The 15,573-nt window shown below is 31.9% G+C and overlaps 1 protein-coding gene across 4 annotated transcripts in view; it reads left to right on the top strand.

Annotated features, from left to right (window-relative positions):
- The window catches only part of LOC129965760 (eukaryotic translation initiation factor 4 gamma 3-like), a 54,872-nt gene that overhangs the window by 31,849 nt on the left and 7,450 nt on the right, over positions 1 to 15,573 (top strand). For all 4 annotated transcript variants that reach the window (XM_056079918.1, XM_056079917.1, XM_056079920.1 and 1 more), the window contains 7 exons: positions 4,732 to 4,878; positions 5,026 to 5,102; positions 5,702 to 5,879; positions 9,550 to 9,648; positions 9,808 to 9,967; positions 12,457 to 12,548; positions 14,976 to 15,148. In XM_056079918.1, coding sequence (XP_055935893.1) covers positions 4,732 to 4,878; positions 5,026 to 5,102; positions 5,702 to 5,879; positions 9,550 to 9,648; positions 9,808 to 9,967; positions 12,457 to 12,548; positions 14,976 to 15,148 — 926 coding nt within the window. The remainder of the gene's footprint in view (positions 1 to 4,731; positions 4,879 to 5,025; positions 5,103 to 5,701; positions 5,880 to 9,549; positions 9,649 to 9,807; positions 9,968 to 12,456; positions 12,549 to 14,975; positions 15,149 to 15,573) is intronic.

The following is a 15,573-nucleotide window of genomic DNA, read 5'->3' as shown; positions in this document are numbered from 1 at the left end:
GCGAGGATAGAACCTGGGATCTTGTGGTTCGCAGTCCAGTAACATGATCATGATACAAAAGCAACTGCACGGGTAGCGTAGTTGTTAACTGGCTTATAAGCTTTCACCACAATACTTTCGGGTACAAGGAATTACGTAAATTACCAACTTTAAAGCGAATATTATTTATTTAATACCATTAATAGATGAGCATATTATCTGGTTACCGAAATCGGCTAGAATCTATCACTATTACTAGTAAAGGAGAATGTGAGTTTTACTTATTTTCACTTTTCTTATTAGACTTATATCTACCAGATTTGGTACAGATGTATATTGTACGGCAGGAATGGGTATTTCGCAGTTATTCTCATTCTGACGTTTCATCATTAATTAAAAACTAAAGGGAATTTCTATGTTTCTCTGCAATAACTGAGAACAATACAGTGTAATAATGGTTTTTACTTCATCTTGAAAAAATCAATATATTCTCTTTTCAAAGATATCAATTTAATTGCCGTAATTTTTTGTCACATTTTGATCCATTTTTTTTAAAGATGTTTTTAAGTACATTTAAACAACGTTTTTTCGGTCCGATAATAAAAATTATCCTTTTTCATTGATGCTATTAAAATTTCATCCTGAATTTTTCTCCTATTTTTAATGACCAGAATATGAAAAGTAAGTTTATTCCTTTCGATATTGAACCGGTTTCTGCTTAAATCATGCTTTTAATAAATTTTTGAAATTTTGTAGTTAAGTGCCTAGAAGAAGTCGAATGATTAAAAATGTTCCCTGATTTTAAAACACTGTTAGTTTTTCCCTACAATATAAATGAGTGTATAAAAAATATATTATCAGGCGATATAAAATATATAAATCTTCTTCGAGATTGGTACCCATAATTTCCTGCGTATAATCCGCGGATTATCAGTTAAAAAACATGCAAAAACGTTAAAAATCGTCAGCGTAATCGTCACTAATAACCTGCCACCTCGGATAATTCGCCATATAATTCGTGAATTATACGGCGTTGCGGATTATCTGCTAACCTTTATTTGTCATTGCTAAAAGTAGCACCTGTGGATTAAAAGTCGCCACGGCTAATAAGCAGGAAATTGCAGTATTAAACAATAAGGAATGTTATGAACGGAGATATGAAAAATGAAAAAAAAAACTGATGAAATAAGAAACTATTAGTGCAATTATACAACACATATATTTGAAAGCTTGTCTTTCACCTTAAAAGTCATGGCTAACACTTGATATATTATATTAAATCTGAACTGTATAAGGGATATTTTTAGAGAGTCAAAAACTGCTTGTATTTTGTCAATTTTCTTATTCCTATCATCATATAAACGTTTTTGTATACGCTACCGTTAAAGCTCGGAAACCGTTAATGTGCAGATTAACTACTTTGCACCGTCAAAGTGCGGAGTTACTCATTTTAATTAGGTAATGTGCATATTAGCGGCTTCCATATCGTCAAAGTTTCAAAAGTTTTGTTTCTCCCGTTTCTTTTCCCTACTCCTTCCCCTTCTCCCTCCATTTTTAGTTTGGTTTCGCCAGCGTCAAGTCGTCTCCGGTAGCTTTTGTTTCTCATAATTTGCATCTGCCACCAATGCGTAGCATAGCTAATTCTGTTATTTCAAATTCATTTCTGCTAGTAAACGCAAGAATTTCCTTTGCGATTTTTATAAAAACAGAAAAATTAGCTCCACGTGTACAAACAAGTACCGAATTGGTGTGTAAAATTTAAAAAAAAGCTTCTTCACAAACGTTATTAGCGAAGATTCGAAATATAACAATGTTTTAATGATAAAAACGAAAGTAGGTTTGATTGTTCGATTGTATTAACTTGATTCTTTAGATATCAAAAAATAAATAAATAAATAATATTTAATTTAAGCTTACAGAAACATTGCTGTTGTTCCAGCAAAGATCTTATTTCCATTTTAACGAGTACCTTGTAGATAATGTGCAGATTATCTAGGTAATTCGTAGATTACCTGGATGATTTGAGAAATGAAACAAATTTCAGCACTTTAACGTATTACCCTATTTAATGTGCAGATTAGCCAGATAATCTGCAGATTAATAGATTTTTGAGTTTAGCGGTAACATATATATTACCATTGCTTTCCCCAGTTATTGGACTGGCAAGATCTAGGCTTCGATTTGGGATTCGATTCGTCCGAAAATCAGCCGTAGAAGCCTTATGCCCTTTTAATCAGGGCCGCTGTGTAAGGGTGGCAAAATTGTTCACCGCACAAGGGCATCTGGGCCAGAGGGGATGGCCAAAATTTATAGTACTTATAGTTTTTTTTAATTTAATGTTACTTAAATAAAAGTTGTTAATTTTACGCTTGCAATTTTGCATGTTTTATATTTTCTAAGCAATAAAATGGAATTTAATTTTAATTTCATTTTACTTTTTTTTTCTCGTTTCTGCTGGTTGTTTTCGTTTGTGTAAAACAAAATTTGATTGCCGATACGAACAAAAAAACACGTTCCGTGTACTCTGCCCATTCTTTAAATTTAGTTGTAAATGATGCAGCTAAAATTTCCTTCGAAGCGGTTAATTTCTTCGGAGTAGTGCAGGAGCTTTACAACTACTTTTCTTCACCCGTTAAACGTTGGTCTATTTTGCAACTGTATGTTGAAAATCTAACTTTAAAGCCACTCTCCAACACCAGATGGGAAAGTAGAATTCAAGCTTTAAGACCGTCGAAAAACGATTTGAGGGGAATTTTGAGAGCGTTAATAAACATTCAAGAAGATCAAACAAGAGACATGGAATCGAGAACTCAAGCAAAATATTTGATTCAGAAGGTTTCCTCGTTTAAATTCCTTTTTCCATTAACATCTGGCACGATATTTTAAATTTAGAACATGTAGTAAATAAAATAATGCAAAATTCTAAATATGATTTACAAATCGTGACTGCCAATTTACATAAACTTATATCAGAACTAAATAATCGTAGATCAGATGAAGCGTATGAACATGCAATTGCCGATGCAAGTATCGTTGCTGATGATTAGGGGGTGGATACTGATTTTCCACAAAGTTGAAACAGGTTTAAAAAGGAACTATTTCAAGATGAACAAACCGACGAGTCAATCAACAATCCAAGACAAAAATTTAAAGTTGAATTTTACAATATAATATTAGGCACTGCTATTTCTTCAATTACTGAAATATTCAGTCAATTAAAAGAACATTACAATTACTTCAAGGTAGTACACTATATACCTAATTTTAAAAACTGGAGTGACAATGAAATTTTAAAACATTGTAAAGAATTAGAACAAAAATTAACGTATCAAAAAATGTTAATGAAAGAGACATTGATGGATTAAATTTGTTCGAAGAAATAAAATCTTTGCGATGTTTTATCAAAGAAGATATATCACCTATTGATGTTTTAAATTATATTTGTGGAAACAATCTTACCGATACATTTCCAAATATTGCAATAGTTTTACGGATTTACTCTGCCAATTTCGGTGGCTACTGGAGAACAAAGTTTTTCAAAACTTAAAATTATAAAAAACTACATGCGATCTACCATAGTTAGGAGAGATTATCAGACTTGTCAATTATATCCATAGAGAGCGAAATTTTGGATAAATAAAATATAAAGGAATTGATACGAGCGTTTGTAGCTGCTAAAGCTAGGAGAATCAATATTTGAATATATTTTCTAATTTTTTATATTTTACTTAAAAGTGTTTTATCATTGTTTTGTTTTTAAAATTTATGAAATAATAAAAAAACAATAAGACAAACGTGTTTTAATATTATAATTTTAAAGCTTTTCAGTTCGAAAGTCAAATTTTGAATACCATCACATATAATTTGCAGCACCTTATAAGAGTGCAACAGAACCCCATAAAGGGGTGCCAAATTTCAATTTGAATAAGGGCGCCTAATACCCACGCGGCGGCTCTGCTTTTAATCAATCGTATACTAGATATTTCCCACCCACTTTTAGTATGAAAAGAAAATTTGGCTAAATCCATATAGATATGTTCCTTGTCATTTCCCCATAAATCAAAATTCTGAAGTTTAGTTAAATGTTGTTACAAAATGGGTTGTTTATCCCAGGTAGCACAATATTATATAATACTGTGCATATTATATGATATTAATCAATATTCCATAGTATTATACAGTATTGCAAATATTGATTAATGTTATACAATAGTGTAGAATATTTGTGTGACACACACACACACACACATACACGAGGAGTAGCTATAAAGTGTATTGTCTCTTTGTAATGTTGATCTTCAGCGAGTTCTCTTTGATTATTTTATGCCGTTGCTGTTGTCTAATAATGATTCGCTCTTTGTATGCTGCTGATTGCTTAGAATTTGTTTTTGTATGCTCTTCAACTGCATTTTAATAAACGTTTTCTTGCTTTCTTGTGGAACAAAGCTTCTAAATCAATTATTGAGCTTGTTCGGCATTCATCCTCATCAGAAGAATTTTGCGTAACAAACATTTACTTCTAAAATGGTTTAGTTCCAGGAAATTATACTTACATTTTCATTTACTATAGACTAAGTTGCTCGAGTTCTCTGATAACATGTATGTGCTCAAATTTTTTGCAAAGCTAATTTTTACTAAATTTAGTTCGGATCACATCTTAAGATTTGGTGTTTAAAAAAATTTTCAAGAAGATTAATTATTTTGTTTTAATAATCTTTTGAAACTGTAATATATATATTTTTTTATTTGTAGATTAAGGTGTCAGTATCTGGAATGTCTGATGACAATATTAATTTCTCCAAGTTATTGCTTGATAAATGTCTAGAGGTGTTTGAACTAAGCAGAAGTGATGAACTAAAAGATGAAGAAAACATGAAGACTTTAGAATCAGCTGATTCTGTAAGTTTTTAATAGGAATTGCTTGATTTATTTGTACTTAAATGTTGATTGGAGAAAAATTAAGTCGGAGATTTAAGTGTGAAAAGGTATGTTCATAAAAGCATTAAAAAAAAAAAAAAAGACTGCAATTCTACATTGCTTTTGCAGCATAAAAGAAAAGAATTACAACTGGAATATGAAGAAAAGAAGAGAAAGATTAAGAATAAACGATTAGGAAATATAAGGTAGGTATTATATATATATATAATATATATATATATATATATATATATATATATATATAATATAATATAATTTATGTAATGATATCTGTAAATCCTATTTAAATACTAATTATTTTTCTAATTTTTATCTTAATTAGCCCCTATTAATATCATTCTAAAATATTCTCTTATCTCTTGATCCGTTTCCCACTTTTTATTTAATTATTTTTAACACACATTCTAGAAAACTAATGATTTAAACATTTTCTCACGCTCCGAGTGAAGGGTTAAATATCCCTAATGCTTACGACATTCTTTTAAAATTACTTAAGATTCCCTAGCCTAAATCGTCATGTATCAAAGAGATTTCTATCAGAATCTTATAGTAAAATTAATAATTAATTAAAGAAACAAATTTCTGTCTTTCTTTTGCTTTTGTACCGCATGGTTTATCACTTTTTCTCTGTACGTAATATGGCTCCCGTGGTGAAATAAATCGAGGTTAAAGTTTCAAAAGTTTTTTCTTTTCTGCCAAGCAGCTGCAAAATTATGTTTATATTGCTTTTGTGAAAATGCAAATGCATAATCTAAATAACTTTTGATTTATACATCTTTTGTAGGTTCATTGGAGAACTATTTAAACTGAATATGTTCACTGAGCCAATTACGCATGTAATTATTAAAAGGCTTCTAAATCAAGAAAATGAGCAATCTTTAGAATGTCTTTCTGAATTTTTAAAAACGATTGGTAAAGAACTGGATGATAAAGAAGCAACTAAAAATTCTTGTGACAAGCAGGTATATTGGTTTCATTTTTTTGTTTTTATTGTGAAAGTAAAGAAGATGGAACCATTTTTGAATTTCATCCTTGATCCTCTATTTCATTTTTAGATTCATTTATTGTGATCTGTTTATCTTTCTGTATTGCATTCTGAGGAGAAAATAGTCAGAAAGATAGGAGTTGGATTGCAACGATAGTGCAGCGAACAACCAACGAGACGTTTTGCCTTGAAACTGACCAGCCTATTGTCTCATAAAGATGTTATTCTACATTCACACGAATAAAATTATAGGCTTTGGCAAGGCCGTAAACCTCATGAGGGCTTTTTTTATTATCAGATTCCCACCCGAGCGACCTGTATACTTCATAGTTCAATAAAGGAAGTCGATACTTGTGAAAGAACCGTATACTATCGACAAGCAATAGTCTTAAAAGAACCAATTAACAAGCGATCTTTGGAGATGCAATCATTGGAACGCATTTCATGCATTTAATATGCAGGTACCAAGAAACAGAATGTTCATCTTGGACATCTAACTTTCGAGTGATTGAAACCAAAATTTGACGCATAATTACAATTACAATCAATCACATGCTGAATTTCATTTATTTAAATCGTTGTTTATTGATTATCGTGTTTACGTGCATGCAAGAGAACAGATAGTCAACTTTTTGACAGATTTGATAAAGTTATACATTTTATATGTTAAATCTCTATATCGAATTTTATCTATCAAGCTGCCTGAGTTTTGCAGTCACGTGTTCGCTTATACTCCTACGGCCAGACAGACTTTCTATGAGTGAATTTTGTTCAAAATTTGATAGAAATTAACAAAATTGTGTAAATTCATTATACCAAATTTCACCCGCTTAGTTCAAAGTATTGTTACGAATCTGTGATGCTGCTTCCCAGCATAGTTGGTTCCATAGGAGGTCCCAGAGCTTGGCGACAAACTTGGAGACCATTTGGCAACTTGACGACGAATTTGGTGACTTTAGCGCCAAAATAGATTATACCCGAAACATCGAGATTTTCCCGATCCATCCAGTAGGAACCGAGTTACGCCTCGAACGTTCCTGATTGGTTGAGAGGCTTCTAGCTCCACCTCCTGAGACCTATAAAAGGAGCTGCAGCTGCCGGGGAGTGGTGAATTGGGTAGTCGCGAACCAGTGGAGCCGAAGAGTAGTCGGAATCGACGCTAAAGAACTGGCCTTCCAGAGTTAAGCGGAGCAGCGACGGAGTGAAGCTAGTGCTGAACTAAGCTGTGCGCTACTGTCTGCAGTAGATTCTTGTTATATTCTGCTGTTTTTGCTGCACGTCTCGGCTGAAGATAATCGTCTTCTGTGCTGTACATAGTTGTCGTCTTCGTGCTGTCCTGAGTGTCTTCGTGTAAATAAACGTCGTTGTTTTATTTTCTACTGCCGCCTGGTGATTGAGCGTTCTTCACACCATATAACTTCCACTATCCAAACGAACCTCGGAAATTTCGTAACAGTATGTTTGTTTTCATAGATAGAACTATAGAGAGAAAACATAACGCCAAAAATGTGTTTTCAACTCTGGGAAATTCATCAAAATATGGAGTTCGAATATTTTGCCAATTTCAATACTTTCTCTTTGCATATTCGGTATATGGGAAATAACAAAGGAGAAATGGTCTCCTCAAAATATTCTCTCACGTTCTCTTATCGAGGTGTTATCCCTTTCCCTATTCCTGCAGAAAACTGCGGACCGTGAATAAAACCGTGAACTCTTTATACGGCATTAGCGAATAATAGCGAAGAAATATAGATCTTTGGCGTGAATTTGGCATTTTTTACTGAGTCTATCATGCGATATTTGGTGAATTTTTTTGGCGATTAATACCTAGCAAATACTACCCGAAAAATGAAATAAGTTTTACATACGATTTTTTCCAACCGAGTGAAATCAAATCTTGATGCCAAAATACAATTGTAGTTACAAAATTTCATACATTTAAGACATTGCATTTCAGATATACATGCTTGCGAAAGGACAGACCGACAGACGACCAATCCCTTGATAGAATTAGTTTCCAAATTTGAAAAGTATTATATGTTAAATCTGCCAAGTATTATACGTTAAATCTGCGTTCCAAATTTCAACCATACAGTTATCTTCCTGTTCTAGTCATCATGTTAACTTATTTGGGAAACGTGGCAAACAGACTTCCGCAGAATAAATTTCACTCAATTTGATAGAAGTATACAAATTTGGTGTTTGAACCATATACCAAACTTTATCCGTTGAGTTTTTATCATTTTTGAGTTATTGTATTCTCATTGACTGAAAAACATACCGACGAAAATAGATTTTTAAAATGTTGAGTTTCGTCAAAATTTCGAATTTGAATTTTTCGGCGATTATAATAATTTCTATATACTTCGCATACGAGAAAGTAAAAAATGGTAGCTTTCGCTTCAATGGAATACGGTATTTTGTCATATTCTAGAAAGGCTCATAATGAAATTTTAGGAGTTAAAATGATTAAAATAATCAAAGAGGATAATTTAAAATTTTGATCATCTTTATAGGGTGATATATTACTAATTGTGTTTACTTAGATGACTTATAGTTTAAATTTTGAAAAAAAACAAAACAAAAAAAAGTTGCCGGACTTAGGGGACCAAGGTAGCATATTGTATTTCATAATACTGCTCAGAATTGAGCAATACCAGAAATGTGCAATATTCAGCAATATTATTCAATATCATGCAGTTTTGCACATTATATGTGTGCTAATGATGGAATGATATCTCTGAAAATTTGACACATATTCCGTAATAAAGGTGTTATTCCTCTTCCAAAAGCGTAATAATTTGTAGCTTTGATAATTGCTCAAATATTTGTGTAGTTCAAAATAATTGCTCAAAATTTATTTTAAGTTTTGCATATGAATACTGTGCTTTTCAGTACAATGAAAAAGCAACAACAACTGAGTATGTATTTTAGGCGATTAGCGGAAACTGAGTATGTATTTTATCCTCTGATTGAAATCAAAATTTGCTGCAAAATTACAATTTTAATAGCAAGGTCATGTGCCAAAATTTATTTATTTAAATTATTGAGTTTTCGAGTTATCGCGTTTATGCGCTTGCGAACCTACGGACTGACACATGATCAGATTGTTGACGGATTGGGTTCATATACGAATCTATGGATTAAATGTCAAAAATCTGTGCCAAAATTTATTTATTTAGTTCTTTCTTTTGGTTTGTAGTTGCCACGTTCCCTTGCATTCGGATAAAAAGATAAGGAAATTTTCTCAGTATGGATTTCGTTCAAAATTGATATAAATCTATAAATTTGGTGATAAGATTATATTATAATTGATGTTTATGATGATGTATGTGACAAGGTCTACGATGACAAATATTATTCCAAAAATATATACATCGGTTTCAGGAAAATTCATCGAAATTTCGAGGTCGAATTGTTCTTGGAAAGCTAAGTAACAATATTCAACTGTATTTTAAAAATGAAACAGAAAAATGAGGTATTATTTAGTAACTTAAAATTACTTATGTTCAGAGTAAAGAAAGTTTTTCTTGTCAAAAGTTCTACATAACCAGAAGTGATGGAGGGAGGCTGATAAGAGGGTGTTTATAATTTTCTAATTTCATGAAAATACTGTTTATTAATTGTAATCTTTCTTGTTTTTATAGTTGGATATCTATTTAGCTCAAATAGAATTAATTGTTGAAAAGCGTTTGACAAGTCTTAGAATTAGATTTATGCTGCAAGATGTTATAGATCTAAAAAAAGTACGTTTATCATTTATGCTTTTTGCTTTTTAAAAGAAATTCTTTACTAAACATTTTTTTTTTAATTTACTGTCATATGCTTAATTTTGCATATGAGAAAAGCATTCATCATCTTATTTTTATTTTCTTTCGGATATATATCATCTTTCTCTTCTTCAGAATAACTGGGTGCCTAGAAGAAAGGAAAACAATCCTAAAACTATTGATGAAATTCGTAAAGAAGCAGAGTGCGAAGTTTGTGAACAGCAACATCTTTATAATAATAAGACTAATTATCCCAAGACAACATCTGAGGATAGGGACCGACAAAAAAATATTGGTATGTATGTAATTTTGTAACTGGTATGGTACCTACTGGTATGTAATTTTTGAGTAAAATACAATTAAAAAATTAATATTTACTTTTTACAAATATAAATCGAATGCTTCCATTTGAAAAAGTTCGCGTTCATCCTTTTTAAGCATTTAAGTTTGAATTAGTTTGACCAGCTCTTTTAAGGCTATAATTCCACTAATTAATATTCACATGAATGGAAAAACAGCTGCAACAGAAAGTAAAAATAGTTTTGTGATGGTATCCAAGATAACACAGCTTGTTGTCGAATATTTTCAACATTATATTAAATTATATTATATTATTCAGTGTTCAACAATATTATATAATATTGGGAATATTGTTTAACGATATTTAATATTGTGCAATATACGTGCACACTCGTAATCGAAGATGAGAAATTTCCAGCATGATGGTTGGTTATCGCCACCTTTATGGGTGCACGAAAAGGTGAGAGTTTGGCTTCTCTCATCGATGATGCGACGTACTTCCTTAGGGAAGGGTTGTGCCATGGCCGCTGATGGTCCTTAGGACTCAACCACAGTTCCTGCTAGTGTTGCTATTGTGGCGTCCGATTATTCAAGTTTTTCCGAGTGCCTTCCGTTGGGTCGAAGTAGCCAGTTTGTGGTTTGTGTACAATATACGAGAGTCCTACTGGGAATAGAAGAATATTCATCTGAATCTGAAAATGAACTATTATTTATTGCCAAGAAGAAGTAGGATCACGATGTCGGTATTTCTGAACATTTTGTTTTAATAAACAACCAGAATTAATGGGATTAGCATGATAATATTGTCATTTATTACAACACGCCACAAATTATTACTTATCGAATTTTAACATATAATTTTATGTAATTCTAGAATCAGGTGTAATAAATAATGTCAGATAGAATGAGTTCAAGAAGCCGCATTTTAAATAGTATATGTTAATGTTTATTAGTCATAATTACCTTATTTTTTATAAATAGTAATCAGTTAGGATTACGATTCATTTATATAACTACCGTTTTGTAAATTTTTGCTGTAGCAGGCTTATCTGAAACTTTGAAGTCCTATACAAAGTTTAAAGATTTTGCTTCTGTTTATGAATAGAAAACTTATATAGTGCAGTTATTCATTTTTGAAAAATGTAATTTTGAAATTTTTTGTTATATTTTGATATTATGATTAAATATAGTATAGATTTGATATTATGTTTAAATGTAGTTTTGGAATAGATTCCTAATCATGTAATACATTTAATTGGATTAATGTATGCTATATCATTAAAAAGATGTTTAATTGGTTTAATTGGATTAATGTATGCTATATCATTAAAAAGAAACTAAATTTGTGCATTAACTGACGATTTGCAAAAAATTTAACTTAAGAAATTATTCTAGGCGTTTATAGAAGAAAAGCTCAAATGGCACTTATACATGTTAAAAACCGAATGGCAATTTTGTCTGATATGAATCTTATTTAATTTTAATTCCTTTTCTACTTAAAAATTTTTTTACTTGTTCATTCAATTTATGATGCAGTGACGTAATGACAGAGTAACAGCATTTTAGATGCAAATGGAATAATTGTTGTGTTATTGAAGAATGTCCAACAATATATTGTTAGGGCGCTGTCTCTGCAAAATCCTTAAAGTTAACGATAAGCAATGGGTTCGCTGTACTGGGTGTATGGTGACAATCAACAAGCCTGAATAACGAATAAACGATGTTTATTAACGCAAATACACAGCAGAGATATACACAAGCAATAAACAACCACAACAGCACACAATGTGGCCAGATAGAACTGAGCAGGAAGAGAAAATTCATAAAGTTATTCACTATGGTTTCTCCAAACGCCAGCTATTTTCCACTGTCTTCTCGCTTTAGCGGTACTGAACTGCGACTCACTATTATATGTCTGATTAAGACTCAATGCTGCTTCAATACTTGTCTCCAAGACTCAGCGCACTGCTCAATTCTCAATCCACTAATCGCTTGAGCTCAATTTAACGCTTGAGCTTCGCTGGATTGATGCAATGAATTCGTCGATGACTCCAACTCGATCTGCTAGTCTTTTATAGTATCCGGAGCAGAGCAATCAAGATTCTGGAAGAATCAGCATGATTCGGCTCCTATTGTTCTTATTGCTAGAATTCCTGATAATTCTAGTATCATCCATTTTGTCGCCAAATCACCAAATGGGTGCCAAGTCTGGGGTCATTGATCTGGCATCAGATCAGCATCCAATAGAGATGTCCTTAAAACTATCTTTCCAACGATGGAACTAACTGTGCAGTAAAGTAACATTACAGATTTGTAACAATATATGCCATCACTTTGATTATTTAATCATCTGATTTTATTAAAATAATTTTATAGAAGTAGAACAATAATATATCTTTAATATTGAGTAAGTAATCATTTCTGACATTTAAATAAGTGCGTATCACAACAAGATGATGATAATTTTCTCATTTTCTTCTTTAGAATTAGGTGTCCACATCTCAGAGAACAATGAAGATGAATCGGAGAAGTCTAACTCCTTTAGAGATAGTTTTCGTCACAATATTGATTTTGAAGTATGCATTTATAAGTTTTTTTATTTATCATTTCATATCTAGCTAGTAGCCAAATTCTAAGAAAAGTTTTATTTATGAATCAAAATTTCAAATGATTCCTTAATCACAAATAGAAATATTTACTTGAAAATTTATGAGTGTTTCTCTTATATATTGAAACTGTCAAGGGTCAATAATTGTTTGAAAAATTGTCCGACTTTTTAGTATGAAGTGCAATAGCTGCCCTTAAATAACATAACTTCGGGACTTAAGAAATTGATAGCATTAACATATTTACCCTTTTGCGGCGAACAGCGCCTTTAGGCACTCAGTTATAGACGCTCACTCTGAGCGAACAGCACTTATAAAGACTCAGAAGAATGGTTCTCTTCGACCGAACAGCGCCTTTTGGCGTCGTTCATTTGTGACATATGCTGCCCTGAAGTAGGTTTCTAAAATGTATTTATAAGTTTTATTTCTTTCTGGTGTGTTGCGGTGTCGATTCACCTATTCTGGATTTTTTTTCCTGGGGTAGTTAACATTTGTTTTATTTATAGTTTTTTGTCAATTAAAATAAACAAGTAATTAAATAAAAACAAACAATGATAAATTACCACCATAAATTTGTGAGGATACCGCAATTTGTCATCAGTAATTCTCCAATAATGCCCATTAAGTCGTTTGTTTTCGAACAGGATAGCAGCACCCGCTTCTTGTACAGATATTTTTTTTTATACAATCAAATATAATTATCTGCAAATTTTGCCCCACTCATGGACAAATGGAAAACGAATATAAGCTGAGATGGTAGTATGTATTTGCCGTTGGATTCTGACCTGTCTGAAATGTTTGGAGAAATTGGATACAAAGGTAAAACTCAAAGTACATACAACAAGAGACGCCTACTGTCAAGTAGCTTGGAATCTGATTCTGAGAACATTGAGGAATTACCAGACATCGATCCGCGACAATTTTTTGCCCAAAATTTGGCTCTAAAAGTTTTTGATTTTGGCTGCCTAGAAAGCAAGTCATTTCTGAACGCTCCGCCGCGAAGGGGTTAATAGCTATAACCGAATTGGGTAAAATCTGTTCTTTTTTTATTACATCAAAGAAAAGGGAAAAAAATCTTTATTCAAGACTATAATTTATTTAAAAAATAACAATTACAAATCTCATTAATTATTGCTTTCCTGCAATTATTCTTTAACATTATATATATGTTTCCCCTTTTGTATTGTTTTTAAAATTTATTGAATGATGTTAAAAACGAATTTCAGACCAAAAAGTTCAAATTATAAATTTTTTTTATATTAAAATTTTGTATTTTATCTTAGAAATAGAAATTTTAGTATAAAAAATTATTTTTTGAACAACTAAAAGTTCTGGATTGGTTGTAACAGCTGTTGGTGATATTTATATAAAAATTATCTACATTTACTGTATTGAATGTTTATTTATAATTAGGAAAATCTTGTTCAAATCATAATTATATGTTTCTGGCAATCTAAAGTGACATTATATTTCTTAAAAATGTATAGGTCTGGAATTACAGCATGTTCGTCTTAAAGCTTTTTATGTAGAATGCTTATAGAAAGGTATGTGGAATAACGGTGTAAATGGCAGTATGACATAATTCATGACACATTACTTTTCTACATAAACACCCTGGAAAAAAATGTTTTTAGGTTTTTATCTGTAACCAATTCTGTACAGTATGAATGACTTCTTCAGCGGTTGCAAATCTTCTTCTTAGCGCTTCGTTCAATGGTCCAAGTATATAAAAAATGGCTTGGAACCAAGTCCGGTCTGTATGGCAGGTGTACCAGCACTTCGAATTCCGATTCTGTTATTGTTTCGGTCATTCGTTTGGTAGAATGTTTCCGAGCATTATCTTGCTGAATGCGCTGAACCATGACAGACTGACATGTAAAGTATTGGCGATTTTTTCTCATTTGTCATTGACTCATTTGTTTTCCATCACCATATCCTCAACGACTTTCAGATTGTCCTCAGTGGTTGATTTCGATAGCCTGCTCGATCTCTTGTCATCTGATAAAGAAGGTCTTCCCTGTTTGAAGCACTCTATCCATTCGCGATAAACAGCTGTCACCATGCCCTCATTTCCTTCTTGATGTATATCGACAATGGATCCGCCATATTTAAAAGTCTGTTACACTCCAACGACTAACGCGGGAATAAGAGTGACATGTTGCATAGAAGTGTTGCCTACCACTCTATTTCAATGCTGGATTCTAGCACTGTTACCAAACCTTGATAAGAGGAAACTGCAAAAATCCCTTCTATTTTTGAGTTTCCCTTGTATTTAGAACCATTTTCGAGTCTCGGATTTTTCATGTTTCATTAACCAATGTTAGTGCTAATTGGAATGAAATATTTGTTTGCTATGTTATTGGAAAATACGATTTAACAAATATTCACCTTTATTAGGAAGCAATAAAGACTGTCATTGAGCTGTCTTCTCCAAATACTGCACATAGGTACATTAATGCTACTATTAATGACTTTCTTGAACGGTCTAGTGAAGCTAGATATTCTCTTGGCCAGTTATTGTCTTCATTTCTGAAAAAGAAAATAATTTCATTTGACCAGTATAAGAAAGGGTAAGTTCACTGCTTTAAATCTTCTTTATATATATATATATATATATATATATATATATATATATATTAACAATTTAACGAGATGCTTCCTTTGCGCAAAGTTACAAGTTATTTATTATATTAATTTTTGATTCGATTCTTTACTTTTTATAAAATTTGTTTTAGAATTCATTTGTATATTCTGATCTGGTAGTAATTTCAGATAAGGTGGGTTTACACTCGGCCAGTATGTAGTGCATGCATAGGGAGGCTGAAAAATGCCGTTCGGTCCATGCCAAGTACTTGTCCCGATGGGACAACAACATTCCGCTGTATTGCATTTTTTTCTTACTGCGCATGCGTTTGTAGTATTTGTGGGGGGGGGGTGAAAAAGCTAATCACTTATCAAAGATTAATTCCGACATTTTTTCTCTTTGCTCTTTCTG

This window comes from Argiope bruennichi, chromosome 4, assembly GCF_947563725.1.
Source record: "Argiope bruennichi chromosome 4, qqArgBrue1.1, whole genome shotgun sequence".
Lineage (NCBI taxonomy): Eukaryota > Metazoa > Arthropoda > Arachnida > Araneae > Araneidae > Argiope > Argiope bruennichi.
The sequence above is the reverse complement of the archived record's forward strand: the minus strand, read 5'-3'. Positions and strand labels throughout refer to the sequence as shown.